The sequence below is a fragment of the Pundamilia nyererei genome, unplaced genomic scaffold, assembly GCF_000239375.1.
Source record: "Pundamilia nyererei isolate P.nyererei 1_Seehausen unplaced genomic scaffold, PunNye1.0 scaffold00007, whole genome shotgun sequence".
NCBI classification, from domain to species: domain Eukaryota; kingdom Metazoa; phylum Chordata; class Actinopteri; order Cichliformes; family Cichlidae; genus Pundamilia; species Pundamilia nyererei.
The window spans coordinates 2,955,610-2,981,931 of NW_005187408.1; the positions used below are offsets into that span (position 1 = coordinate 2,955,610).

The following is a 26,322-nucleotide window of genomic DNA, read 5'->3' on the forward strand; positions in this document are numbered from 1 at the left end:
ATTCCGTTTTCATGGATGCCTGGATGTTAAACTCAATTGTTACACCTGGTAGAGCAGAACGCTGATCATTTTATTAAAGATGAAAGCCTTTAGACAGTTTTTCAACTCTCAGTAATGCCATAGTGATCGTTTGATATATGGACCTGCAGCGTTTAGTTTGAGTTTAGGCCCAGACACGGCTAGTGACGTCAGACTTAACCACCGGATAATCATCCTCTATTGTGAAGTTAAAAGTGAATCCTGCAGTTTGAAATGAATGCAAGCTACGCTGAAAAACAGATTAATGCTAGAACTAAATTACACTTTATTATACTTCAGACGCCTGGAAATGTGAAGCTGCTTTCGCGTGCTGGCCTGACATCGAGGACCTTTTTGTTTCAAAAAACAGCTACTATTTTTGTACAGGCTGAACTGCAGTACATTTGCTAGGAAATGCTAGGAATGCTAATGCTAAAACTGTGTGCATCACTGGTTGACATGTTTACTTGAAACATAAAGTAGTACTAAAAACATTCCTTGTTTGTGCCAAAACAACAACTTTTACATCTAGAATAGCTGCCTATCACTAGTGAGCTCCACTAGACTATCTTTTAAACCTTTAATAAAGAGCCCTGGGAACCTGGAAAAGCCCAGCTGGAGTATGGGGTATCTGTGGACAAATAGTAATCAGCTGCCCAGTCTGGCAGTAAAGGCCTGATCTAGATGTGGATAAGAGGCTGCTTGTGCGTTGAGACTAGCTGGATCTCCTTCACTGGCTCTCACACATCTGACTTTCTGCCTGCACTTTAGGATGTAATAATGACACAAAGAAGCAGGCAAATGTGCAGATGCAAAGCCTCTTCACCGACTTCCTACTCGCAAAATAAGTAATTGCACTTTTGTATGTTATGAGAAAGCAGTGTATGACCACTGACACAGAACAGTCGCACACTGAGACACACAGCAGAGGCACAGGGAGTGAGGATGAACGCACAGCTGCCTATCTGTTACACAACTAGAGAGTGTCTGAGCACGACAGGAGGTGGCGTGACAGTGAGAGTCATGCAGTAAGAAGTGCATTTAATCACAGCTGACACCCGGGGAAGAGGCAAACCGTTGCTCACTGACTCAGAGTGGGGACGTCAGCTGATTAAGTCAAACAGTAAGGAAATGTTGCCTGTAAATAGCTCGACGTTTGTCAAGCGTGACCCGCGGCGAACCCGGGGCAAATAAAGTCTACAGACCTTGATGGCTTCCACGGTGTCGTACTTGTCCAGTTTGTTGATGTGGTTGGTGATGCTGGTGTTGAGCGGCGCGGCTGAAATGGGATGGATGACGGTGGCATCGTGCGACTGCTGCTGGTAGCGCTGGCAGTACGAGTAGACCAGCAGGGTGACCAGACAGCCAAGAATGGAGCTGCTGAGCCCCACGGCAATCATGTGGAAGAGGTTGAAGTCTGGAAGGAGAGCGAGAGGCTGCGGGTAATTCTCTGCTGATTCACACGGCGGAAGCGCAATTGAAGCAGCAATTCATACGGTAACCACGGAGTGTCTTACAGTAAAAAAGACCCTTCTGTATCGCTGAAGAAAATAGATAATCTTTTGTTGCTGCTATTTTTCCCCCCCTTCTTTGTTTTGTGCAAGAAGAAAACAATCTGTCACGGAGATGACATGCTCTGTTTACACACTGTGTGCGCGAGAAAAGAAGATTAAAGAAAAAATATAAACGCTTAATAGATGCTATTTGCTGTACCCTTTGCAACACTGTAACAGCTATTAGCAGCTGATAATAGCAAATGAGTCATCATTTAAGTACTCACTTAACCTTAGTCTTAACATAATAATACATTTAGAATTTGATGAGTGCTCAGAATATGATAGTTTGAAATGAGAGCTTTATTTATGGCAGAAAATAAGCATTAAAAAAAAAAAGCTAACAAAAGATCAGCTCTGCCCACCTTCTTCTTTCCTGCTTCTTGGATGTATTTACTTGAGAGTTTCAGTGCGGCTAAGCAGGATTGCAAAGCTATCTTGTTGCCCATGATACTGTACGTGTTTTCTGCCAGGTGCTATATCCCCCCTCTCTGTATCTCACCCCCTCTGTCACACACACATATAAATTACCTCCACAGCGCCTCTCCTCCTGACTGGAGCGTGCGATCGAGACTTCTGGCAAAGGAAAAAGAAACAACAAGAAAAGGCAGAGGTATCAGGGATACAGCCAAACACATATACTCTCCCCTGTTAGCATGACAAAGTGAACCCTTGAAGGTGAATGTGGGGATGAAAGCTGCGCTCAATACGGCACAGATTATCGTGAAAAACTCCACAAGCTAATCACGGCTGTGGCACCTGGAGTGGTTTATGAAAAGTATCAGCTCCCATTAAAGGAAATGAAGTACAAGACATTGCTAATGAACCCTAATGGACTACCTTTCCCATAAAATGGGATGGATGATAAGGTATAAAGGCAAATGGGCAATTCTACAAAGATCTGTGAAGGTACTCGTGAGTATTATACGCCTGCTAATTAATACAGAAAAGGTTACAAATCCATGTTTCAATCAAATGTTTATTCTGTCTGATAACTAATGATCCCTGAAGTTTCTAGACCCGGGGACTTTACTCGTGAATGGGTAGCTTTTGCAGACGCAGCCCTCCCAGTGTTCCCTGTAACACAATGTGAATAACATCAGCACAAGAATCCTCAGATAAAGGGAGAAGTTTCACTGATCTCCGTGTAGCAGAGATCGATACTTTTCTGTGTCTCACATTACTGGCTGTCGATAGGGAGATGCCTGTCTAAGCAGATGTCAATACTGATGGTGTGTGCGTGAGATAATGTGCATGTGGTTTTACAGTAAGTATGCTGAGGTTTTAAAAGGAAAGGATTTTCCTAACTTCTTAAAGCTCTGTAAAAACCTCCCTCTCATAATCATTTAACCCCTCGGTTCAGGAAACATCTTAAGATGTTTCCAACCACCATGAGTTGTTCTTAGGCGCATTAGCCATTTTTCTCTTCTGTCTTACTTCCATCCCATATCATGTTTGCTTTCTGCACCCATTGATCTTGTAAATTCTCTTTTGTGTCTTGCTTTTTTGCACATATTTATGACGTGACTTGCAATGCAACGTGTATGGCACTTTAATCAACTTCAGTTGTTTTCAAATGTGTTGCATATGCAAACTTGATTTGATTACTCTCAGCTTAATCCTATCTCTAAATCAAAGTAGGATTTTATCAACAATAAATAGACATTATTTTCATTTCATTTCATTTATTTATTTCACACTTGGAAATACAAGCTAAAATGGTTTTTAACTGGGATGAATGATCATCAACTAACCAGTTTGAGTTAGTGGGGTTACATTAAGCCCTGATTCAGAATACCCTCTGCTAATGTCGCAGCTTTGTCCTGTTCTTTGTTTTTTTTATCAGTCGACAGGTAGCATTGAACTTGCCAACACAGAGCAGCCTGAAATCACACCTCTCTCTAGGACTGCCCAGCTTTAGGCTGCAATAAAAGAACAATGTGTTCCTTCATTTAGTGTCATCTAAATGGATCATCAGCTTGTGAGATTGCTGAATTTCCATTGAACATGCAGTTTTAATGACAATACACAATAAGTAGAAATCAAAGGCTATGTTAAGAACTCTTGAAAACATAAAAAGCTGATTGAAGAATAACCAGTTATTTTCCTGATTAGGACAATAATTTTTGGAAGATGAATCTCATTATTTTCAATATTTTAAACCTATAAAACGACCATCTAAATGAAAAGGTGCCACTGCTTTGGGTAGCTGTAGCTGTAAATTGATGGGACGGACTTCTAAGATTGCCCTTAGACAAAGAGGGCGGGATGTATTTGAGTGTATCCTTGAGACAAGTCCCAAAGCACAACAATACACCAAACAATTAATATGCTGCTGTGCTGCTGACAAGAATCTAATCAAGGTTTACTGAATGACAGCAACTTATAGTACAGTAAAATTAGTCTTTATTCTAACTACTGAGTCCTGTCCTATTTATGGGGGTCTATCTATGCATGATAAACATGAGTATTTTTGAATTGGGAGAGCAGAAACAGCTAAAAATCAAGACTGAACCTGAGAAAGGTAGTCAAATAAAATATAACTGCAGCTTATAAGCATGCCTGCACACAAGCCTACCTAATATTAGATCTCGACTGATAATAATAAAGTGATACTGAAACTTCTGTCGTGCACGTATAGATTCTGTCGGTGAAGTTATGTATATTAAATAAACCTCAAAGGTGAAGACTCCTACAAACAGCTGTGAGCAAAACACAAAATGTCTTCTCCTATTTTTTTAACCTGTAGTACATTCAATGGCAAGAGAAGACATCTACTGTTATTTGATATGAGATTTGTTTAGGCAGCCTGAGACTGTGAGACGGAGCCTGACGGTGGGCGTCTCTGCAAGTTGGCAGCCCCGGTGAGCAGTTAGCTCCCTGTGTGCAATCAATAACGTCTATCTTATTTTCTTGTACCTAACATTCTGCTCAACTATTTTGAATTGACATTTAAGAAGTTGTTAATAAGTTGTTCACAAGTGGCAAAAACACTCCCACACGCTCTTGCCTTAACAGTATAACTATTCTCATTAGGAAAGAGCTTTCAACATTAAAGGTAATATCATTATTATGGAAACACCACATACAGAGAGGCAAGCAAAAATACCTCATTGACCGGATACAAACAGCATGCAGGAGCAATTTCTTCCATTTGAGAAATGCAAAACTGCTTGTGTAAGTGCTTTCTGCATGGCCTGACAAGACTCATAGGCTCATAATGAAACTAATACGGCAGCAGGATTGTTGGAATGGGCGGAGGGACTGCCCTTAAGTGTAGCACCCGAGTTCACGCCCCCACCTAATCACCTGCCGTACTCAAGAGTCCTTGAGCAAAATACTTATAACCCCAACCATCCACGAAAGCGCTGCCCTGTCGCTGAACCTGACCTCTGACACGAGACGGGTCCCCTAGAGGGATCAATAACGCATTTCATTATCATGGGATTCTTGCAAATGAACTCAATTGCTGCTGTGGGCATATGGTGGTGGGTAGTGAAGAGCGTGTGTGTGTGTTTAAACTTGTGTGTTAGGTCATGCATGATTGCCCAAGATTTTTCTACACAGGAAGGAAGGAAGGAAGGAAGGAAGTGTGTGTGTGATCACCTGGTATAAAATTGGAGTCAGGAGAGCACGGCCTGGTCTCGCTGCTGTTTCCTAAGCACTGGTTTCCAGTGGGGAAAAGGACATCACAGTGACGCACACGCAGCTGGGCGCCGCTGGAGTCACAGTGGGACCACTCTGACCAGCTGGACCAGCTCTCTGGAAACGGCAATGACAGCAAACCTCACACACAGCCTGCCCGATGGGTGTATGTGAGTGTGTGTGCTGCACTGGATGAGTATTTTAGTGGTGCATTGGGTGCCCTCTGAGGGGCTCAAAGAAACTAAAGAAAATAAACAATGAGCCTGTGTAGCTGCTTATCTTTAAGGTGTGTGTGTGTGTGTGAGTACCTGGACAAGGCTGCGTGTTGCACAGTGCCTCCTCAGTGTGAAGACCCAGGCAGATGTCCCCACCGTAGGCTGGCAGGGGGTTGCTGCAGGTTCGTGTTCTCATGTAGTGACCCCCTCCACACGTCACTGAGCACTTGGACCACGAAGACCAGCATGACCAGCTGCCGTCCACTAAACCGGGGATATCAGTGGCACATTTTTAATATAAATGTGAGGTGATATTATAAAGGCAGCAGGAAAGAGTCACTAAATTCTGCTGTTTCTGGTTTTCAAATAAAACGGTTGCTAAAAATGAGGGTTTTCATATCTCCGAGTCCTTTACAACAGACAGTTTCAATTGAAGTCACTCTAATCCATTTTGAAACACCAATGATTGATACACACGTACGAGGCACGGAGAACATGTGCTTGTGTCTTGAACTGAAAGAAGCTGGGCTTCACCCAGCTGTTACAGCAAAGGCCTGACCTCCCTAAACCGTTGGAATAACACTCTCTCCTGTGATTAATAAAGATAAATGAAGCATCACAGTCCGCTGCATGGCTTCTCTCTTCGTGTGATGCCAAGCCAAACAACAGACATTTAAAAGACATGAATATTCAGGCTATCAGAGAAGACGTGCTGCATAAATAGGTGGATGAATGGAGAGAACGAAGAGAGGGAGAAATAAAAGGAGAGGAATAAAGAGAGCAATAAAAATGGTGTAATCTTTACACATGAATCACAGCAGACGCAAATATCCTTTGCCAGTCATCTGGATAAAACCTCACTTCATTGTAGCAGAGAGAAATCCCCTTTTCGATTGCTTTTAAAGACTTGGAGATGGCTGGCAGCGCTGTGCAGGTAATTGAAATTGCCGATGCTTTTTGTCATCTCGGTGTAATTTCTCTATCACAGAGTGACACATAAGTCGATCCCTGGCCCTCGATGACGGATCGTCTCATCTCGGGTGCAGACTCAAGAAAAACCTGGATTCATTTGTTTCCAAAGCAGATGGATTGTAGGCATTGCGCTTTACCCCCCGTCTCCTGTGCTCCTTCACAGCAAACTAACCAAAGGAGGATTAAAGTTGGTCTTCCAGCCTGGCTTGGATACCTCGAAATAATATCTCACTTTGAGAGGGGTGCTAATTGAGTGTGCATTAGTATTCATTGCTGCTCAAGTCCTTTCCTTTGGGGGACAGGAGCGCAGAGCTGTTCATCAACATGTTGTAGATGTGGTATTATTCCAGTCAACGTCCCAGAAAAAAGTGTACTACATGTATTAACGCAGTGCAGGAAAATCAAAGCACATTCACCCAACGTTTCACTCAAGGGGCGAGCACCTGTGGCAACCTTCCTCCAGGAGAAACCAAATCAGATTCTCTGAGATCCATCCAAAGTCCTCATCTGAGCTCGCAGCTGATAACAGCTTACCCTATTAGCGAGAATGGTCAAGCTGTTGAGGAGCTGAATGGTGTCTGCTTTCACTGAATGAATTAACAGGCTGTAAAAATAGTATAGATGGCCATTCACTCTCTTGTCTCTTTCGCTTGCTTGCAGCCTGGCAGCAGTTATGAAGACAGATCGCGGGTGTTGAAGACGATGCGCCGATCCGGGCTTTTAGCAAGATAGCAAAGCCGTTCTCCAGGGGGGCTTGATTAATAATCATCCAAGACAACGTCCTGCTTGTCTGCTTACCGCCTTTGCAGGATACCAGGTGTGCTTTATGCCAAACTAAGCAGTGGATTTCCATTTAAACAGCTTACTTTCCTTGTCAGACAGAGTATTCTTTTAATTAGAAAGCTTCCTCTTGCCGTCTTCCACTAGAGGAGTGTTGAAAATGCATTGTCTCAGGGCTTTTCACAACAAAATAAGGCCTCCCATAGCTGGCAGCATAATTACCCAGGAATGTAATTACACAGTGGAGCGCCACAGGGATTGTCTCTTTGATTCTTGGCGTAAATTGGGGTCTTCGTCACACCTCTTATCTGCAACTGATTTCTTTTGTGGTTCCTGATAATTTGGTCAGTGATTTTGTCTCTGCACTTCTTATACATTAATCACACGAAAAAACCGACCACAACAAAAAAGCCGAAGCCCGAGTATCGTGCGGAGGAGTGTGTGTTTAAATGTGTGACTGAAAGTCTTTTTTCTTTTTTTAAATCGATGCATGCCTTTGTTACTATAAAATTAACTGAAATCCTCTCATGTATTTAACTGTACAGAATATGTTTGTGGATTTCTTACCTGGACAAGGGGTAATGTTACACTCTTGGTACTCCTGTGCCGGCCCCAAGCAGGTCTGACCTCCATAACGGGGCTCTGGGTTACTGCAGGTCCTCTTTCTGCTTCGGATTCCCCGGCTGCAGTCTCTGCTGCACTGAGACCAGGAACTCCAGGATGACCAGGCACCGTTTACCGTGTGACTTGAGATCCTCCCCAGACGAAGCACTTCTCCTAAACAACACATGCAAGTGTGACAAAACTCTCATCGGTATCTAAAATTGTGGTATTGTTAGTATTTCTCAATAATGAGCACTGCTGTTTGCAGGAAGAAAGCAGATGGCTGTTCTCACTTACTAGCATCAATGTGCGCATCTATTTTCAACAGCAATAAGCGGGCAGAGAGTCAATAACCACTCTTGACAACAGTGTATGTGCCTTTACTATTAGAGTCGGGAGCTACAAGCTTTAGCTCAATTTGTGCTGAAAGAGTCTGGACCACTTCCTGGCTTGTGGTGTTTTTTAATGACTTTCTGCAGTAAAGCAATTTGAGGGAATTCATCAAATGATAGGAGCTTCTAAAGGCTGTCAGTCTTACTGTGCTGTCTCAAACAATCAGTCAGGAGCACAGATGTCGGTTTATTCATTCCCACTTCTGTGTTTGAGTAATGCAGGTAGCATGGATCCAGGGATGGCTGGTATCTTTTTCTTTTGGGTAGGTTAGTCCCCCAAATCTGTGCAAACAGATTTGCTGATACCTGAAGGATGATTATTAATTATAGTTCTTATGATGCCAACTCTATATGATGTCATCAATTAGCCTGTGATGTCCTGTTTGGAAGACTCAAATCTGTGATTTTGGTGATTTTAAACCAGACCAGAAGGCTGTATCTGAAAGTAAAGCAGCAGTAAAACAGTTAGTTGTTAGTCCTACTCTGATTTATTGTCTGTTTTACTCTACATGACACCATCATTTACAAATAGACATCATGCTCTAACAGATAGGGAAACTAGCAATTAAAATCACGAACTAAAAAGTTTTACTGAGGTCATAAATGAAGTGAGAAGTAGTGATTCTCCATAGATTTGGAGCCAATTTGTCTTGTTTGTGCAGCCAAAGGAGACGGTCATAAGAAAGATTGCAGATTTAAGGCACTTTGATATTAGCATCACTTTTCATCTTTAACATACAGTCTCCAGTATTTCTCTACACATACAATGCAATTAGGTACAACGTATTAGGTGTTGTAGTCGCTTTAAATCAACAGTATTGGTAACTACCAAAATGTTTTTTTTTTATCATGGTTAATCCACCGTTATGTGCAAGCTCTTAAACTGAAGTAATATTTGTAATGCTAAAATCTAAAATTTGTTCTTATCCATGACTTTTCAAATGCACTAATTTATAAAAGAAACAGAAACACATTAAAGCACATTATGATTTTTTATTTTATTAAGATGCCAAATCACAGTTATTTCCTTGCATCCCTGAAGAGAAAAATTAGTTTTAGTGTTTGAATGCTATGCTTGATTAATTTCTGAGTTCTTAGGGAAGTCCAGCGTGGCAGCTCACGTCTAGGCATAAAAAAATGTGAATTCAATTAGTTGTTTGTCTAATAAATGGCACGTATTTATTAGTTTGAAACTTTTGACTTATTTTAAAGTATTTCTTATTGGTTTACTTTTATGACAGGTGCACAGAAAGTGCTGGAAGTTGTGTGTAGTTGCCTTCTTATTGGGACTTTGGTTGAAAAAGGTAAGTCATAAATCAGAAAGTAAGACTCAGGTGGCAAAAGGTTGTCACCAACTGCATCAGTATGTAACCCTCTGGTTTATGATCCAATATCTGTAAAACCAGTGGCTGTCAGGGTCCTCACTCATTGCTAAAGCTAATTGGAAAATGGTAACTTGCAATACTGACACGATGACCACCGTAAACACTCCACCTGCTATAATCGGGATGTGCAAAGTCAGTGTGTGCCACACAAAACTCCTAGCATGACTCTGAGCAATGAAACTTTTAAACCTCTACAAACGCACATGCCACCAGAAATCAGCTACACAACATAACCCATGATTTTAATCTTCTCTTTAAAGATGGATTCAGCGAGAGCAGCATGCGCCCCGTCAACACGCGAACACGCTCGCTCATCAAACAACATCACTTGACTACTCTGTGTACTCTCATCTGGAATGAGTCGAATAGATGATTCCTAATGAAATATGAAACCCTAATTTCTACTAAACTGTAATTACCGCGCGCATTAATCAGCTCCTTGCTCTGAGAGAATGAGCAGAATGAGTGGAGAGAGAAAGCTTTTGGCATTTTTGAATGAAAAGAGCAAATTCGTCTGTTCGACTGAACGATAATCACTCAAACATCCGATGGAACTACAGTCACTGACCGAGCGCTCTTTTGATGATTCACTCCTTCAGAAAACTGTGCTGTGATTTTTATATTACTTTTTTTTCAGATAATAATGCAAATCTTCATTCAGTGCCTGCACCGCGTCTGCTCTGCGCTCCGTCTCGTTTTGCTCTTGCATTTAAATGAGCGCGAGGAGAGCGTATTAGGGCTTTTCACACAGACCGCAGATGCACATCTGGATCACGAATCTTAGCAATTCAAGCGTGAAACCTTCCTTTTGTGTCTGATTCTCCTCTTAATCTTTTGATTTTTCTTAATTATTATTATCTCATCTATTTTGCAGACGGCCTTTCTGTAATCTTCTCTTTCTCTCTTACTTCCTTTGCTATTAACCTCCTCCTACCTTTTGTCTTGCTGCTATCTCTCCGTCCTCCAGCCTGGCCTTGCTGTTTTGTCAGCATTGCTCTTTTCACTGACAGTTATCATGGCGCGACTGCTTTGTATTCTCAGGGAGAAGAGAGTGTGTTTACTTAGTGCAAATCCTCAACCTCTTCATAACTACGGCTGACCTTGGCGGTGCACAGGCTGACTCACCCTGGCGTCAAGATGGTGTGAGTGCTGACAGGCCCGTCGAGGGCTCAAGGCCCCCAGCTCTTTATCGATTCTGAGCAGGAAGTGGCATGGACAGTCCCACCTGGCAGTATGACCCATACTCTTTATCAGCCTTCAGTAGCCCGGTAGACTGGACCACTGCACCAAGGGAGATGGACTGCTTCACATTAATGCTTCTCATATGTGCAAATATGTAGGCACACATTACAAGAGCGCTGCAGTCAAGACATGCAATACAAGTATGTGCAAACACAGCCTTGGATTGTGTGTAACCCACAATACAGTATATATACACACACTGCACTTTGCTCCCTTTGCTTGTTTAAGCTTCTTGCCGGGGGCTGCTCTGATGTACTGTGCATATTGTTAACGCTACTTCACAGGAGCTGCCCTCCTGTCGCCAAAACAAACAGCTTGGTGCCCTCCTTATCAAATAGGTAGCGACTGGATCTATCGATCATCACAAGAACCACACACAGCCGTAGAGAATTAATCCTCACTCTCCTGACAGGCTAGGCTGAGCCAAAGCTAGGAAGGACACAGTGCAACATCCAATAGTCCCCACCGCAAAGAAACTAGGACATAAAAAAAGAGTTCCCTCCTCCCCTCGCTGAACCTCACACCCAGCTCAAAGGCAAATTGCACTGTAAACAAACTGGCGAAGTTATGTGTGTGTGGGATTATGGATGCTGCGAAAAAGAGCAATGGTGGATTTGTAAAAAAAGAAAAAAATTTGCGAGGCCGCGCAAACACGCAACGCCGTGCAATCGAATGCACCGTACAGTCAACTGTTAAGACAGAGATGGAGCTGAGATGACATCTGCAAACTAAAAAGACAACTCGGCTTCAAGATAGACAGATGTGAGAGGCAAACAGGTGGAAAACATTTGAAAAAAAGAAACTTTCAGTAGAGAAGAGAGATGAACTGTCAAGTTTTATCAGCACCAGAGTAAACCAAGACCACACTGGGAGAAAAGAGGAGAGGAGAAGTGCTTGTTCCAGCTTGTCCTAGATTCTGAACTGCACATTTACTCCCTATTACTCTTCCTCCCCCTCCGCCTTTACTTTCCATATCAGATCAGCAATGTGTCCCTGAGGAGGGACCCATTTCTTTCAATGTGTGTGTGTGCCTGCAAGTGTTTAGAAATGTATGGCCATTTGTACATATGGTACGAGTTGTAAAACCATAAAATTAGGGGCTCGGGCTGTTTGCAGCGGCACAACGTGGCCGTTTTACCTGTGCTGTCCTGACGTCTGCCGGGCGATGACTGACCCAGAAACCCCCTAGAGGAACACTCTCAAGGAAGAGGCAATTAAAGGTTTGTAAAAGTGCAATTAAAAAACCCACTCTTGAAGAGCGCGAGGAACGAGTGCACAAGTTCAGAAAGACACACACACAGAAGAACATGGATTTAAATGCTAACTTGAAATAAGTAGACGGATTACTGAATGTACTAGAACGGGATGTTTCTGGAATTCACCTAAGTTGAATCCGGGGAGTTTGTCATGTTTTTATGAGGAGGATTAAAGACCCAACTTGCACCTTCAGAGAGCGGTGTCCTCTGCTGAAATACTGTCATCCCTACTTCCAGGTTTGATTACAGACTGATTTATCGGACTGAGGAGGTTTTATTCACGTTCTGTAATATTTAGGCTTACAAGGATACAAGGACTAAAAGCACATTATTCGACCTCCAGCATGTATAAACCACATTTATTTACTTTGTAGTGTTTGCAGGGTTTAACGTTTAAAGGGATTTCCAGGAGGTTAAACTTTATGGCTGAATTTCAGCGCCATTAACTTCATATCGTATTTAGTTTTCATCCCTGCCAACGTTTGAAATCCAAAATTTGAACCACACTAACAACCAACCTTGTGCATTTCACAGTGCCCATGCGTGTTTTTGTCTTTTTTTCTGAGGCTTTGATTTTCTGACAAGAAAGCTCTGCATTGAATCATAAGATTTGTAGCTTCTGACTGACAATTTATCTTTGAATGTACCATCAAGGAGAGTGCTGGCAATTGTCTGTCTCAAAGTGCAACAATAAAACAACTATGACAAGAAGATTAGGGTAACTACAACTTTTCTTCAGTATGCAGGTTTCAGGTTTCACTTTTATACTATGAAAACAATTAACTGAAATAAACACCTTGTTGGAAGGTGAAAAACCTGAAGTCTGTAACTCTATGGCAGACTTTGGAAAACAACCATCCATGCATCCATCCATGCTTCCATCCATGCATGCATCCATCCATGCATGCATCCATCCATGCATCCATCCATCCATTCCTTTTAGCTTCTTCAGGATACCAAGGCATTCCCAAGTGAGCTGAGTGTGTCCTGGATCTGTCCTGCAGTGTCCTTCTGGCAGCACATGCCCGAACATCCCACGTAGGAGGTACCCAGAAGATATCCTAGTTCCTCCTGAATAATTGAGCTCCTCAAATTATCTCTAAGATCGAACCCAGACAACTTATTTCCATCATGTGTATCAGCAAGCTCATTCTTTTGGCCACCAAAACAAAAAGGTACAGCATCAAAATCACAGAAGACGCCACACCAATCCATTTCCCTAGACCTCAAGATACTAAAACTCCTCCACATGGGTCAGCAACTCACTCCTGATCCATTCCTTTTCCAACTAAGAGCCATGGTTTCAGACTTGGAGGTGCAAATGTACGTCCCAACCCTTTCAAATTCAGCTGCAAAACACAAGCAAGCTGGAGGTCGTGGCTTGTTGAAGCCAAAAGACCCACGGGACTTGCAAAAAGTAGAGAAGAAATCCTGAGATAAACTGTCCTCCATGCTCCAAGTATAAGTGACAGCAGGCAGCCCTGTGTCCAACACACACCAGGACATATATGAAATATACATCTTATACATAATTTACCTTTTTATGTTCTATATAAATCGTCTACTGACGAACATAGTCTCACAGTTGGTGTTCTAGCTCTCTTGACCAGATTTCTGTTTTGAATACAGCAGAAGGAGCACATATGAGGAAAAGAAACTCAAGGCCAGCTCTTTCCATTTATCACTCCTGCCAATACAATCACGAGAAACACAAATGTTCAGCTGGTTCTGCTGGCTGTTCTGGTGGACATCAAGCACATGGTTGTTGTATTTTAAAAAACTAAAAACACAGCCAATGCAACTCTCTATGATGGCCAACAAACAGTGTAAGAGGAAACTTATTTCTTTACCTGCACTGAGGAAACTTGCTACCATCAAAGAAAGATCCTTCCCCTGATAATTTGCCTGGCTTTCTGAGGTAGCAGTCAGAAAAAAGAAAAAGGGAAATAAAGCTGAAAGTGAATCAATGTCAGAGAACACAGGCAAAGAAAAGCCCATCACTGAGCCTGAATGTGAGCACCCAAAAACTTTTCTTTTGTTGTTAAGCTTTATTGTTGAAAACTGTTTAGACGGCATTGTCAAAACCTTCGGGTACGATGTTTTTAAGAGCTTAGAGCCATGATTTCATGCAGACATGTTGTAGTGGCTTTCTGCCAAAAAGTAAAAAAAAGTGATTTTTAAAAAAAGAAATTCTGACAGGTGGTGTTTTTTTTAACCGCTTACTCTGGCTTCCTAATTTTGTTGACTCTAAATCACAAAAATTTGTGCCGCTCTGTAAAGCGCTGGGGCCGAAGGTGAAACAGGCAGCGTGTCACTGGCATCCCAATCTTACCCTGCAAATTTGGTGTCAAGTTAATTCCAATTAGGTTATGAACTTCATCTGACAGCAATCTGGAGGAGGGCACGGGTTACGTGCTTAGGTGAGGCATGACTGACAGGCGTACAGGGCGGGATCTTGCAACTAAGGCGACATCACTTAAAAAGTACACGGGAGCGTCACAATTTAAGCCATTCGCTGCCGTAGAGACACACGATGCAAATGAAGAGCCTCTTCCTTAAATGGATCAACTTATTACAGAAAATGAACACAGTACTCCACAATGACAAGCAACACAGGCCTTTGGAGGGGTTTTCGTATTTACATACCTCATTTACATAAGCATTCAAACCCTTCACTTAGTGAATGGTTAAAACATCTTTGGCAGCAATAACATCCTCAAGTTTTCTTGGGAGTGATACTACACACTTGGAACAGAAAGTTTCTCTCATTCTTCTTGGCAGAATCATTCAAGCCTGTCCCTGCTGGATGGGGAGTGTTGGTGCACAGCCAATTTCAGGTCTCTCTAGAAGTGCACCATTGAGTTCTGGTCCAGATTCTGACTGGCCGAATCAACAATATTTTCCGATGATGCTCCCGAGTTTCCGCATGGTTTTAGGCTGTTGGGTATTTAGAATGTAAACTTTTGCTTGGTTTTTATCTTTTTTTGCATCCATTTTTCCATCTGACTAGTCTCCCAGTCACTGTTACAGATTCCCACAGCATGATGCTGCTACTATTGAGCTGGTACTAATGAAGTGACGACAAGAGCATAGTTTTCGCTACACATGGAATCGCAGTGGAACAGTTAAATCCTTCTTTAATAAGAGCAGAGGATCTTGCTTCGCATGGTTTGAGAGCTGCCTTTTGGTAAACCCCAGCAGGTTTTCACATGCCTTTTAGTGTGGAATGGCTTCTGTCTGCCGACTCTACATGAAGGCCTGATTGGAGTAGTGCTATAAGGTTCTTGCACGCCAACAAAGGAACTCCGCCCATTAAGTCGGACGTCAATAGCCATTGCTGGGACTAAACTCTTCTTCAATTCCCAAACTCATACAAACACTGTGGTATCAAAAATGACCCAAATTCTTCTATCTTTAATAAAATAAAATGATCAGTGTGGCTGCTCTCTCAGTCAACAGAACACCTATGATGATTCATCCACAACACGAGGTTAGACATTAATGTGCTGCGTGGTTTTGATTACTCGCTATTAAAAATTCCTGATGCTCAGCTTTGTGTACCGATTCAAATCTCAGTTAGCCTCAGAGGGATTCTTTTCAGAAGCATTCAAATATTTGCTGTTTGGCAAACCACGAGTCCATAACCTATAGATACACCGTAAGATTTTGAAAAACTGAGTTTAAAGATGCGATGCACGTAAACGGTGCTAATAAGAAAGCAAGAGAAGCTGACAGTAATCACAGATTATTTTTAGGCGCTTGTTTATAACAAATAAAACGAGATACAAGTGTTCTTGAGCAATTTGTGTGCTACAGAAATGTGCCTTGAAACAATATTGCCTCATAGGTCTATTTTTTTAACCTCCTGGCTTGAGTTTCAGTTTCTATGCACTAACAACTGTGCACCAGTGCACTCTAATCAAGTCAAGAAAGACCAAAATGGATCTATAACATTTCATTGCTATATTCACAGAGCTCCTCTGAGTCTGAACCCTGAACCTTCTTGCAACAGGTAACAGGTCTAATCGCTGCTCGATGCTGCTCGTGTAAAGTCTGTGTTTTCTGCATGCTTGCGTGGGTTTTCACCAGGTACTCCATCTTCCTCCCACAGTCCACAGAAATGACAGGTATATTGGCAAATCTAAATTTGTCATAGACATGAATGTGACTGTGAATGGTTGCCTGTATTTCTGTGCTACCCCTGCAACAGACTGGCGACCTATCCAGGGCGTACTCCACCTATGACAACTGGGACACACTCCTACGCCCCTCCAGGATCCTAAACTGGATAAATGGAAGATGGATGGATGGAATTAGATATGAAGCTTATGTGCAAGTTAAGTAAAGAAGATCTGTAGTCACTCATCTGCCTGCATCCTGGATTCTTTGCTGCTAGTCTCTTCATTACATTACTACCACTTTCCCACGCTGCCAATCTCAGTACTGACGTCTTTACTCTAGTCCAATCATCTTCTTGCCTGCCTTCTTTGAGCCAATCAGCTTCCACTCTGCGTGGTTTAAATCTGCACTCTCTGTCATTTTCCTTCCACCTCATCCAGAAACTCAGAGCTCAATCCAAACCTCCACCTTCATCTTCACCACCACCAGTGTCCAGGGTCCTGTCCTAAATCCTATTTAGGGATTCCACTCTGACATGATAGGTCATTAGAGACTAATCACCAAATACATTTATTTCTCTATCTCAATGAATAATATTCAATTCTTCCAAATGATCTCGCCTCGCTGAAACAACAGCTGTTTTGTAGATTATTGTTGGTTCTCAGGATGTCGCACTCTTTCTCCATCTCTCATCCTTTGTGAAGACCTTCACGTCCTTACTTTTATTCAGCAAAATAAGGAATGCATTCAATCTTTTTTACTATTTTGTAGCAGTTTCCCATAGAAACAGGCCTCTCAGGTACCAGATGTATGTGTTGTATAACGTTGTCTCTAACTAAACTGTGCGCTCTGTTGTTGGCTCAACTACTTTTACTCTTTTTGCTTGACAGAGTAACAGCCACATGAAAAGGGAGCATTGAGTGTAGGAAGAGAGCAAGAGAAATACCAAAAAGACAATAAGGACACTGGGTTGGTTGTCATCCGTCAGAGTCGTCCCTCAGCGCTGTCTTGTGTCTACTCAGTGCCTGCTCACGACATCCGTGCACAAGAACTAATCTCTCGTCCATGAGAGGGCCCTGGCCTTGATACCAGATCAGCTGAAGTGAAACACATCAGGCTGCTGACAAGCCACCGTTTCTCCCTAGGATAAAATGAAGCCATCACTCACCAGCACAAGCTAGCAAAATTACAAACTCACAACCTTCTTTCATCTTTACAGCGCTTTCTTTTGCCTCTGCCTCTGGCTTTGTGTGATGCAAATGATAAAACATTTAAAGCAGCAGTGGTATAATCAAGCGTAAAAGCTTTTTTTTTTTAGCTTGATTATACCACTGCTTCACATAAAACCAGCCTGACTAACTTTTAACCAATTCACCACATGTACAGATTGAATCGCACAAGAATATCTGTTTTATCGACATATGGCTTTGCAGAAACCGTCATTTAAAATTAAAGTGCAGTGGGCTGGCCTGTGGCAGCACAGACAGCGAGTAATAGCTACGAAGTCTTTTACATTAAGCTGACTAATGATAGAAAGCGAGCTGGTTTCAATCCTTGCCACAGTGGGAGGGTTATTTCCAGTTTTATGTCAAATACAGGTGGCTGCTTGATTGGTGAATAATTGACGGAACAAAAAAACACCGCCCCCGAACACAGAGAGTGCAGTCACAGTCCTGAATGGCAAGCAGCCTGATATCTGGCAAGACTTAAAGGGTTGTGTTGTGGTTTCAGTCTGTTCAAAAATCTGAGAAAAAAGCAACACAGTAAGGAATTACAGAAGAAAGAATGCAAGCAAGCTTTATTAATTCCACATAGGTTGTGTCGTGCTGGGTTCTGTCTACCCCTATTTGTGGAGCATACATGAAACCAAAGAGGGCATGCCTTCTCATATATTTGAGCAATGTTAGCAGCTCTGTCTGGATTTTTATTGGTTGTGGGAAAGAAACCCCAACCAAACTTAAACATGCTCCGCCACTCTGTGTTCCTCCGCCACTGCCTTGTTTGAGTTTTGGACGAAATGGATTCTGGGATATTGCATTCCGTCATTTCGAGCTGATTGGAGACCAAAACAGCCAATCAGATTTTTTGCATCCGAGTCTGTGATTGGCTGGTTTTATGGCACAAATATAACGGTGTACTGAAATGTTGAGAGCGCGAGCAACACATTGCGAGCAAGCGCAAATGCAAAAACTGAGTGAGAGGGGCTGCTTTTGTGTGTGTGTGTGTGTGTGTATGGATAATAGCAAACACTGAAATACATTTTTTGCACGCAGCAATGAATTTTGTTCACTCAAATTTAGCTTTTCTTCGCTCAAAATAAATTTCTCCTCAAAATGCAACACTTGTAGCTGCAATTTTTTTTTTACGTGCGCTCAGAATAGTGGCACCAAAATAACGCCATAAAAATTCTCTAGTTTCAAGATTCACTGTGTTGTTCTTACTGAAAGTTCCTATATCTTACTAAAATGTTGCTCTGTAGCTCATTGTGTCTTATTTTAAGTGCAATGAGATAATTTTGACTAGAAATAAGACAAATATACTTGGTAGCCTTTGAGTTTTTGTAGTGTATACTGGAATGCAATAGCATTGCTTTACTCCTTTGTCCAAAAATGAATCAGCTACTTGCGGATGTTGAATTTTAATTATAGAAGTGGCACTGTGGTTGGCACTTTTGCCTCACAGCGTGAAGGTCCTGGGCTCAAATCCTGGCTGGGGCCTTTTTGTGTGGAATTTGCATTATCTCCATATGTCTGTGTGGGTCTTCTCCAGATACTACAGCCTCCTCTCGCAGTCTGAAGACATGCATGTTGGGCTAAATTGACTGTAGGTTTGTGAATGCGAGGCCGTCTGTTGTCTGTCACTCTGTGTTTTAACCCTGCAACAGTTTGGGGACCTGAGCAGAGAAGAAAACTACTAGACATAGTTTCCACGCATTAAAAAATCTGAAGTTACATTAAAAAGAGAGCTGAGGAGGCTTACATTATTAAACAGCTGGTGTTTTTTTGCACACACCTCTAACTGGGGCTCCTTTAGATGCCACTGCAAATCCTCTGCTAGCTTATGGGCGAGTGGGGTAAAGTGTGTGAGCCCTCGCTGACCCTCTAACAGCCTGTGGCCCCAAGCAGTTGCCTGATGTGGTTGTTGTTCACAAGCTGCTGTTATGAAAAAAACAACCGTGGAAGCCATCCTTGATTTGAATTTGCATTGAATTTTCTTCCTTTGCCAATTTCCCACCTCTCCCCCAAGCAGTTTTGGCACAGTGCTTAACAAACAGACACACAAGCAGACAAAACAGCATTTCAGGAAGCAAAATTCATGTCTGCAAAAAAGGACCAAATGATTCGGAAAATTAAGAATTCCTGCGTTGTCATTTGTGAGGTATGAAGTTATTATTTTTTAAGTGCATACATGCCATTTGGGGATGGAATACAAGACATGCACTGTAGCAGTATCTAAAGGTTTTGGGGGCATATCTGTGACACCATCAACTGTGCAAGGCTTCTACAGTGTGCTTCCATCCATAGAGAAGCAGATGAAAAGCAGGGGTGTAGGTATGTGTATGCACTAAACATTAGGATATACTGTATGAACAGGAGAGGAAATCTATAGATTTTATGTTTTGCTTTTGAAAAATTAAAAAGAACTTCATGTTTAACACTTATATGTATCCAACTGATCAAATGTTTGGCTTTTCATTCAGCCATGTAAGATGTGAAAAAGAAGGAAAATGACTACAAGAGCTACGAGACTAATAAATGGGTGTACATGACAAGAGAGGTCTTTAAATCACCACAGATCTTAAGTAATTAACTCATCGCTATCATTAAGCTACGATCACTGATATGAAACAAGTCAGTATGTTACATAAAAGCTCATTGTAAATGCTTGGTTAAATCATATAGTCATAATTTGTCTCTCGTAATAAAGACAGATAGCGATCACGAGGCAACAGTGAAACAAAGACAGAAGGAAGCTGCTAGGTTGGCTCCAGCAGCAGTTTTATTCCCCCTGTATTGACAGGGGATTAATTTCTTCTTATCTGTATGTCCGTGATAACACTTCCAGGTGTGTGCCAATAACATCTGCCATGTGTCTGAATATAATCCAAATCAGGTATATCTGATGGCTGTGATGCACGAGTGTACAAACACAGTGCCCAGGAGGAGGGCGGCGGAGAAGATCTTAAACAACATGGAAAAGTGGGCTTTTTATTAAATTGCAGGGAAGTGACATTAGTGTGACAGCAAGGCGGCAAGTGAGAGAAAATGTTCATGCACTGACTTCAAAAGAGAATATCCAAACAAGAACATACCTAGCAGTACGAAAAGGTTAGTTCACTTAAAAATGTGTGTAAAGAGAATGTTTATATATAGTGTGTGAAAAAGTGGATACATGCATTTTTTAAAAAGGATTTATATTCAGTTTTAAGCTGTTAAGTCAGTAACAGCAACATGTTAATTCTTTAACAGTTTGGAAATCTATTTTGTTGACTTAAGTCCTTTTCACATCAAAATGGCATGAATGCACTGACATCTGTGGTCATCAGTTAACACGAGCAGGCGTTAACGGTTGATCCTGTTAAAGACTGCAAAATGGTCCTGACCGAACGCTGCCACGCACGTTATCCGTCTCATCATCCTTGGAGATTTCACACTTCTGACAGATTTCAGCTTGCTCTTTCTATGAATGGGTCTCAGCACTGTTTGGTGGCATGAGCCCTTTTAATGCAAGTATGTAATCAGCCAATCAAACGGGTTTCTTCAACATGACAGTGAGTTCAGCCTCCGTAGTCACCAGATCTCAATCCCCTAGAGCACCTTTGGGACGTGATGGGAGATTGGCATCTTTTTAAATTTTTCCCACAGAGAGTTAAGGCAGAATTCTGAAAGCAAACGGATGAGCAGCTCCATAGTATAATGGTTAACACATTCACCTAATATATGAAAGATCACTGCTTTGAGACTGGGATGACACACAAATCCCTGGGAGAGTTGTGTCAGGGAGGGTATCCGGCATAAAAACCCACAAAATCAACCTTTGGATCCATCTGCTGTGGTGACCCCATTTGAATCAGGGAGCAGCTGAAAGAGGCTTGAAGGCAAAAAGGGGTCCAAAAGTGGCTCCAATATATTTGTGAATTCTTAATTTACAAATAAAACTGCGTTTTCAGACGACACTTGGCTGCAGGAGGTAGTTTCTGATTAAAAGCTGCAAACTAGAAGCTTCTAGCTAACCGCTGTTAGCTTTGACTACATTCAGCTGAGCTACGAGAGGGTTTTCTTTTTTTACCACTTCATAATTCTGATACTATTGACAGCCACAGGGGAAAAAAACAACAAATTTTGTTTTTATAAAAAATAAGGCCCCAGGAAAAAAAACATTCTCTAAACCAGGTACTGAATGATACATGAAGAAACCCTTCTGTAAAAATAAACACCCTCCAAAATAGGGCTGCACGATTTAGCATAAAATGAGAATCACGATTTTTTGGCTTAGAATTGAGATCACGATTCTCTCACGATTTTCTTTTCCAGTATAAATATTTATTGCACTTATTAACTGCACATCAACTTCGTAACAGTTGAGACTGAACATAAAAACAATAAATGTCTCACATTTTGTCGTTGCCGCAAAATGTTGTACTGCTTGAAATTCCGTCTCCACCGTTGCTCGACGCTGCGTGTATAGAGCAGGTAGTGCAACAATAGAAAAATCATTGCAGGATGGCACTGTGTAGCGTTTGTCTAGGGTGTTGATCATTTTCCTAAATCCCTCGTTTTGCACAGTGTTGATGGGAGCCATATCTTTGGTCAGGTGATAAGTGATAGCCTCCGTAATTTCTTTGTGCCTGCGGGAGTTTGACGTGTATAGGGAAGCGCTGTATAAGGTTCCCGTTATTGATGTTTGGGTGGTTGACCGGGACGGATTTTCTCCTGTCACTTTCTCGTCATCCCTGACGTGCTCTCCGTTGTTTTTTCCCTGCTAATTTTAGCATCACACGGCACAGCTTCTGTATCACGTGGTATAAGGCTCCGCCCTTGTCATTTGTTGAGCAGGAAGAGTGAGCGCTTGTTTTCATGCAGAGTACGTCCCGGATCAAAATGCGGTACAATCGTTGTCGTCTTTTTTTTCTTTTTCTTTTTTTTTAATCGTTGGATTTTAAATCATTTAGAAATGAGATCGCACATAAGTATGAATTGAGATCGTGATTTTCTAACGATTAATTGTGCAGCCCTACTCCAAAATGCAGATAAATATAAACAAGAATAAAAAATGGAAAGTAAATTTACTCCTCTGGAGTGGAGATATCTGACTCAGAGTATGAGAAAAACTTGTTTTAAAAAACAAAAACAAACTTCTTTTGCAATTGCAGACATTTATCACATGGTCGATTCAATATGATAACAATAATACATTTTTTTTATTTTAGAAATATTGTTACAAATATTGTGTTCAATTAGTCAAAGGAAGTATTATGTCACCTATGGACTAAATTGCATTAATTTCTAGGAGACAAAGCGCAGTTTAAAAGAAGAAAAAACAGTACTTGGATGCACTATCTCACCTTAAGTGTCTCAACATGTCCTCTGCTAAGGATTAACAGCAACATGTTTATTGTGGCCTATGCACTAATTGATTACCGTCTCAAATAACTTTCCCGCCACTCTTCATAGAGCAATCTGTTTACACTGGCTCTCACAGGTAAAGCGCGTGATGTGAGCTGAACTCTAATCGATTGCAAGCTGCCTGATGCAAATAGTAAATCTTTATTGAGTGACACACCATTTCTTTTCGGGGTCCCGCTGTCTCAGAGGGATCTCGTTGTCCTTTGCCCCAGTTTTGAGTATCAATAAACACCAGCGCTGTGGTAGTAATTACTTTATGATAGCCTCTTGCTGTCAGAAAAGTTAACTGCTGTCCCCGGGGATCTGGCACCACATGAGAGATGGACAGTAGGAGGAGGAGGGCTTATTGAAAGTGTCTCATACGCACACACAGACACACACACACACACACACACACACACAATGTGCACATATCCACCCACCAAGAAAAAGAAAAAGAAAAAGGCAAACGCACATATTACCCGCCTCCACGCAAACCCACAAATACACACACCAGTGCTCTCCAGATGGATGGCAACTTTGATGATGGCTGAAATGAAGAAGTGGATCGCTGGAGTCTGTCCTCTTTTTCGACAGTTATGACTTAAAACTCCTCCGAGAAGTGAATCATACCGAAGACCGGAGATGGACAATCAACACGGGACGGAGCGGACGAGAACACAGGGGCCACGCACACCTCAATAGATCACCACTTCACTCAGTGCAGCTAATTGAAACAGAAGTTTCAAAGTGCACACTGAAGTATTTTTTTAAACCTTTTTTCCCTTTTGCTCAAACACGCGTAACTCAGTTCTTTCAAAAAGGAGGGAAAAAAGACAGATTTGAGTTAAACCGTTCTGATGTTGAAAGGAAATTTGCTTCACAGAACATTTGCAGAAAGTAAATGAAAAAGAAAGAAAAAATCATTTCACATATTTCACCAATTCCATATTAAATCACCCTGTTATTCACAAGGCTATGCTTTGAGGAGACTAGAAACATTGCCTGCAGTGATGTTAATTACTTATCTAGTTAAAGCGAAGTGTAAAGTGCAACAGCCTCACAACTAATCATGGCTGTTGATAATCTTTGCCACAGTACTTATAATGAAGTCTGTCTCTATTAGCACAGATATCCTAACCTCCCCTGCAAAATAATGGTTTAAACGCAACCTGCTTGCTACAAAGTTTCCACTTTAACAAGCTGAGCTAATGGCAGCTTTCCGCAGATATACCATCATTTTCATGATGGTATATCTGCGAAAAAAACCACCCAAAACAAAAAAACAGCTACATTTTAACAGCTAGTACTACTCAGCTCATATGGTGTATTACCATCTGCCTGCTTGGATCCTATAGTCGGCTTGCATCCTGCACAGACTAACACTTTGCCAAAAGTGACTGCTGAAATCACTGCCTTGCTTTTTTTTTTCTCCAATTGTTGTAATTAACACTGAAGCTAATCTGATGTCGGGCTGCCGGTGACAACCCCTAATGAAACACGTTGTGTCGGTTACTTCCTCCCACTAATCAGAAACAAGACAGACCTATTAAAGCTCGAGCCTTTGTTCTCTAACGTCTCAGATGTGTGGCTGTCACTCCTCTTAAAGCTTTGAGTCTGCAGTCAGGTTTTTCCTCTGTGCTTGTCGGCGCTCATTTAAAACCCTTCAGGAACATTTAAGCGCTGGCTTCAAAGTGTGAGGAGAACAACTTGTACCACTGTTAGCGCCTGGAAGAAAGACGGATATTAATAATCAGAAATAAGGAAGAGGTGGTGAGATCAAAAAGGCTAACCTCAGTGATTATCGCAGCGTGTGGCGTGTGATTGGTGGTAGCAACAGACCACCCAGAGACGCAGATGAACCCAGCGTGATGGGAGGCCGCCGCAGCTTAGCCGGGCGCTAACTCTGAAGCCCTTTAAAAACAAATTTTTCCCCTCTGAGGCAGAGAGCGGCACCATAAACAAACTTTAACTGCTGTATCTGAATCACTTTGCTGTGGTGCGATGCCATCCTGCATGTCTCCTCTCTAACACGCATACTCTCTTGGACAACATAAACAACTCGTCAATTAGCAGGCTGTTTGTACAAACATTTACAGCGTTTAATTCGCCAGGGGTGTGGCTGACTGAGACCGTGTGGTGCAGCGACTTAAGCAAATGGGAATAGCTGGAATTACGGATAAAGAGCCGCAGTTTGCTGCTTCTTTGTGAGGCTGTAAATGAACTTGTGTGTATGTGTGTCTGTTTGCGTTTCTGTGCATGTGAGCGTGGCGGATGAAATTAGTCGTAAACTGCTGATCGCTTTGGATTGGAAGTTCATTAGCACATCTGACGCCTTGATGTCTGATAAAGGCGAGGAGGACGGGATGGTAAACACGAGAGTTGACCGAGCTAGGGCTCCTATAACTTTTCCAGGACATCGAGAAAGGAAGAGAAAGAGCAACAGCCAAACAGAAAGAAGGACTGACTTGAAGCGAGGAGGACAATAACCCGCAGCTGCAGAAGGACATTTGGAGCAGGAAAACAGGAACATCCAGAGGCTGAGAGAGCTGGAAAGAGACCATAAGTCTCTTCCCTCTTATGCACTCACCATCAGTGGAGCAGCCAGTGGATCCGTCGCTGGAACAGTAGCGCATCTCGATCCTCTGTCTGCCCACTTCTAGCAGGCTCGGGTCTGGGATGCGAGCTTTGCAAGTGTAGCGGAAACGCTGCTCATAGTGGCCGCCGTTGTCGGAGATGTTGACAGGCGTCCACGGGGTCCAGGGTGTGGTCTTTTTAAGGTCGGGACATGGCAGAGTGTTGCAAGACTGGTACTCCTGCAGGCACAGAAACACTGCATTTTAACCCACAGTTTTATTTCACGAGAGAGAATCACAAATGACCGAGGCGATAATTAGCACAACAGGCTCCGACAAAAACCTTCTGTTGTGTTTTCCAAACATAATAATGACCCGGACAATGCCTTCTGAAACCCTCAGCAGTCGCTCATGTGAAATTAAACAAACTATAAAGGGGTGAGAAAAAAAACCAACGCCTTTCATCATCGCTCATCCTTGAAAGCCTCTTGATTCTGGTTCTGGCAGGTTTACAGTACGGCATGTTACCAGAACGAGTGCCACTCATTCCCAAAAATACCCTTTACAAACCAACCAGGCCTGGTTTGCCTGGCTCTAATATAGCGTGCCATTATGCCTGCACGCACTGGCTATGGATATGCTCCCATTAGACCACTTGCCGAACATGGAAAGAGGCAAACAATCCAAGCAGAAAAGGTCATTGTTGATCAAATGTAATCTATAACCACAGGGAAAAGATGGAGAGAAGGAGCGCTGAAGCCAAGGACAGCAAGAGGCTGACACAGAAAGAGGCGAAGAATACAGTAATAATGGCAACTCTTCCTCCAATCTGCATTTGACTTTGAAAGCCAGGCGGTAAAAATGAATAACACGCCATTAAAGCCATAACAATATGATATGTGGGACCTACTCAGGAGTGCCATATGTGTGTGTGTGTGTGTGTGTGTGTGTGTATATATAT

At 42.2% G+C, this 26,322-nt stretch overlaps 1 protein-coding gene across 4 annotated transcripts in view; it reads right to left on the bottom strand.

Annotated features, from left to right (window-relative positions):
- sema5a (sema domain, seven thrombospondin repeats (type 1 and type 1-like), transmembrane domain (TM) and short cytoplasmic domain, (semaphorin) 5A) overlaps nt 1–26,322 on the bottom strand; it is a 145,488-nt gene that overhangs the window by 5,357 nt on the left and 113,809 nt on the right. For 3 of the 4 annotated variants that reach the window (XR_001290638.1, XR_311447.1, XM_005722540.1), the window contains exons 16-21: nt 25,376–25,601; nt 7,751–7,960; nt 5,525–5,695; nt 5,178–5,333; nt 2,103–2,147; nt 1,224–1,435 (exon numbers count right to left, since the gene is read on the bottom strand). Coding sequence is in view for 2 of the 4 variants with exons in the window: in XM_005722540.1 (XP_005722597.1) it covers nt 1,224–1,435; nt 2,103–2,147; nt 5,178–5,333; nt 5,525–5,695; nt 7,751–7,960; nt 25,376–25,601 (1,020 nt within the window). In the remaining 2 variants the exon portion in view is untranslated. The remainder of the gene's footprint in view (nt 1–1,223; nt 1,436–2,102; nt 2,148–5,177; nt 5,334–5,524; nt 5,696–7,750; nt 7,961–25,375; nt 25,602–26,322) is intronic. The other variant, XM_013916000.1, reaches the window with a different exon arrangement.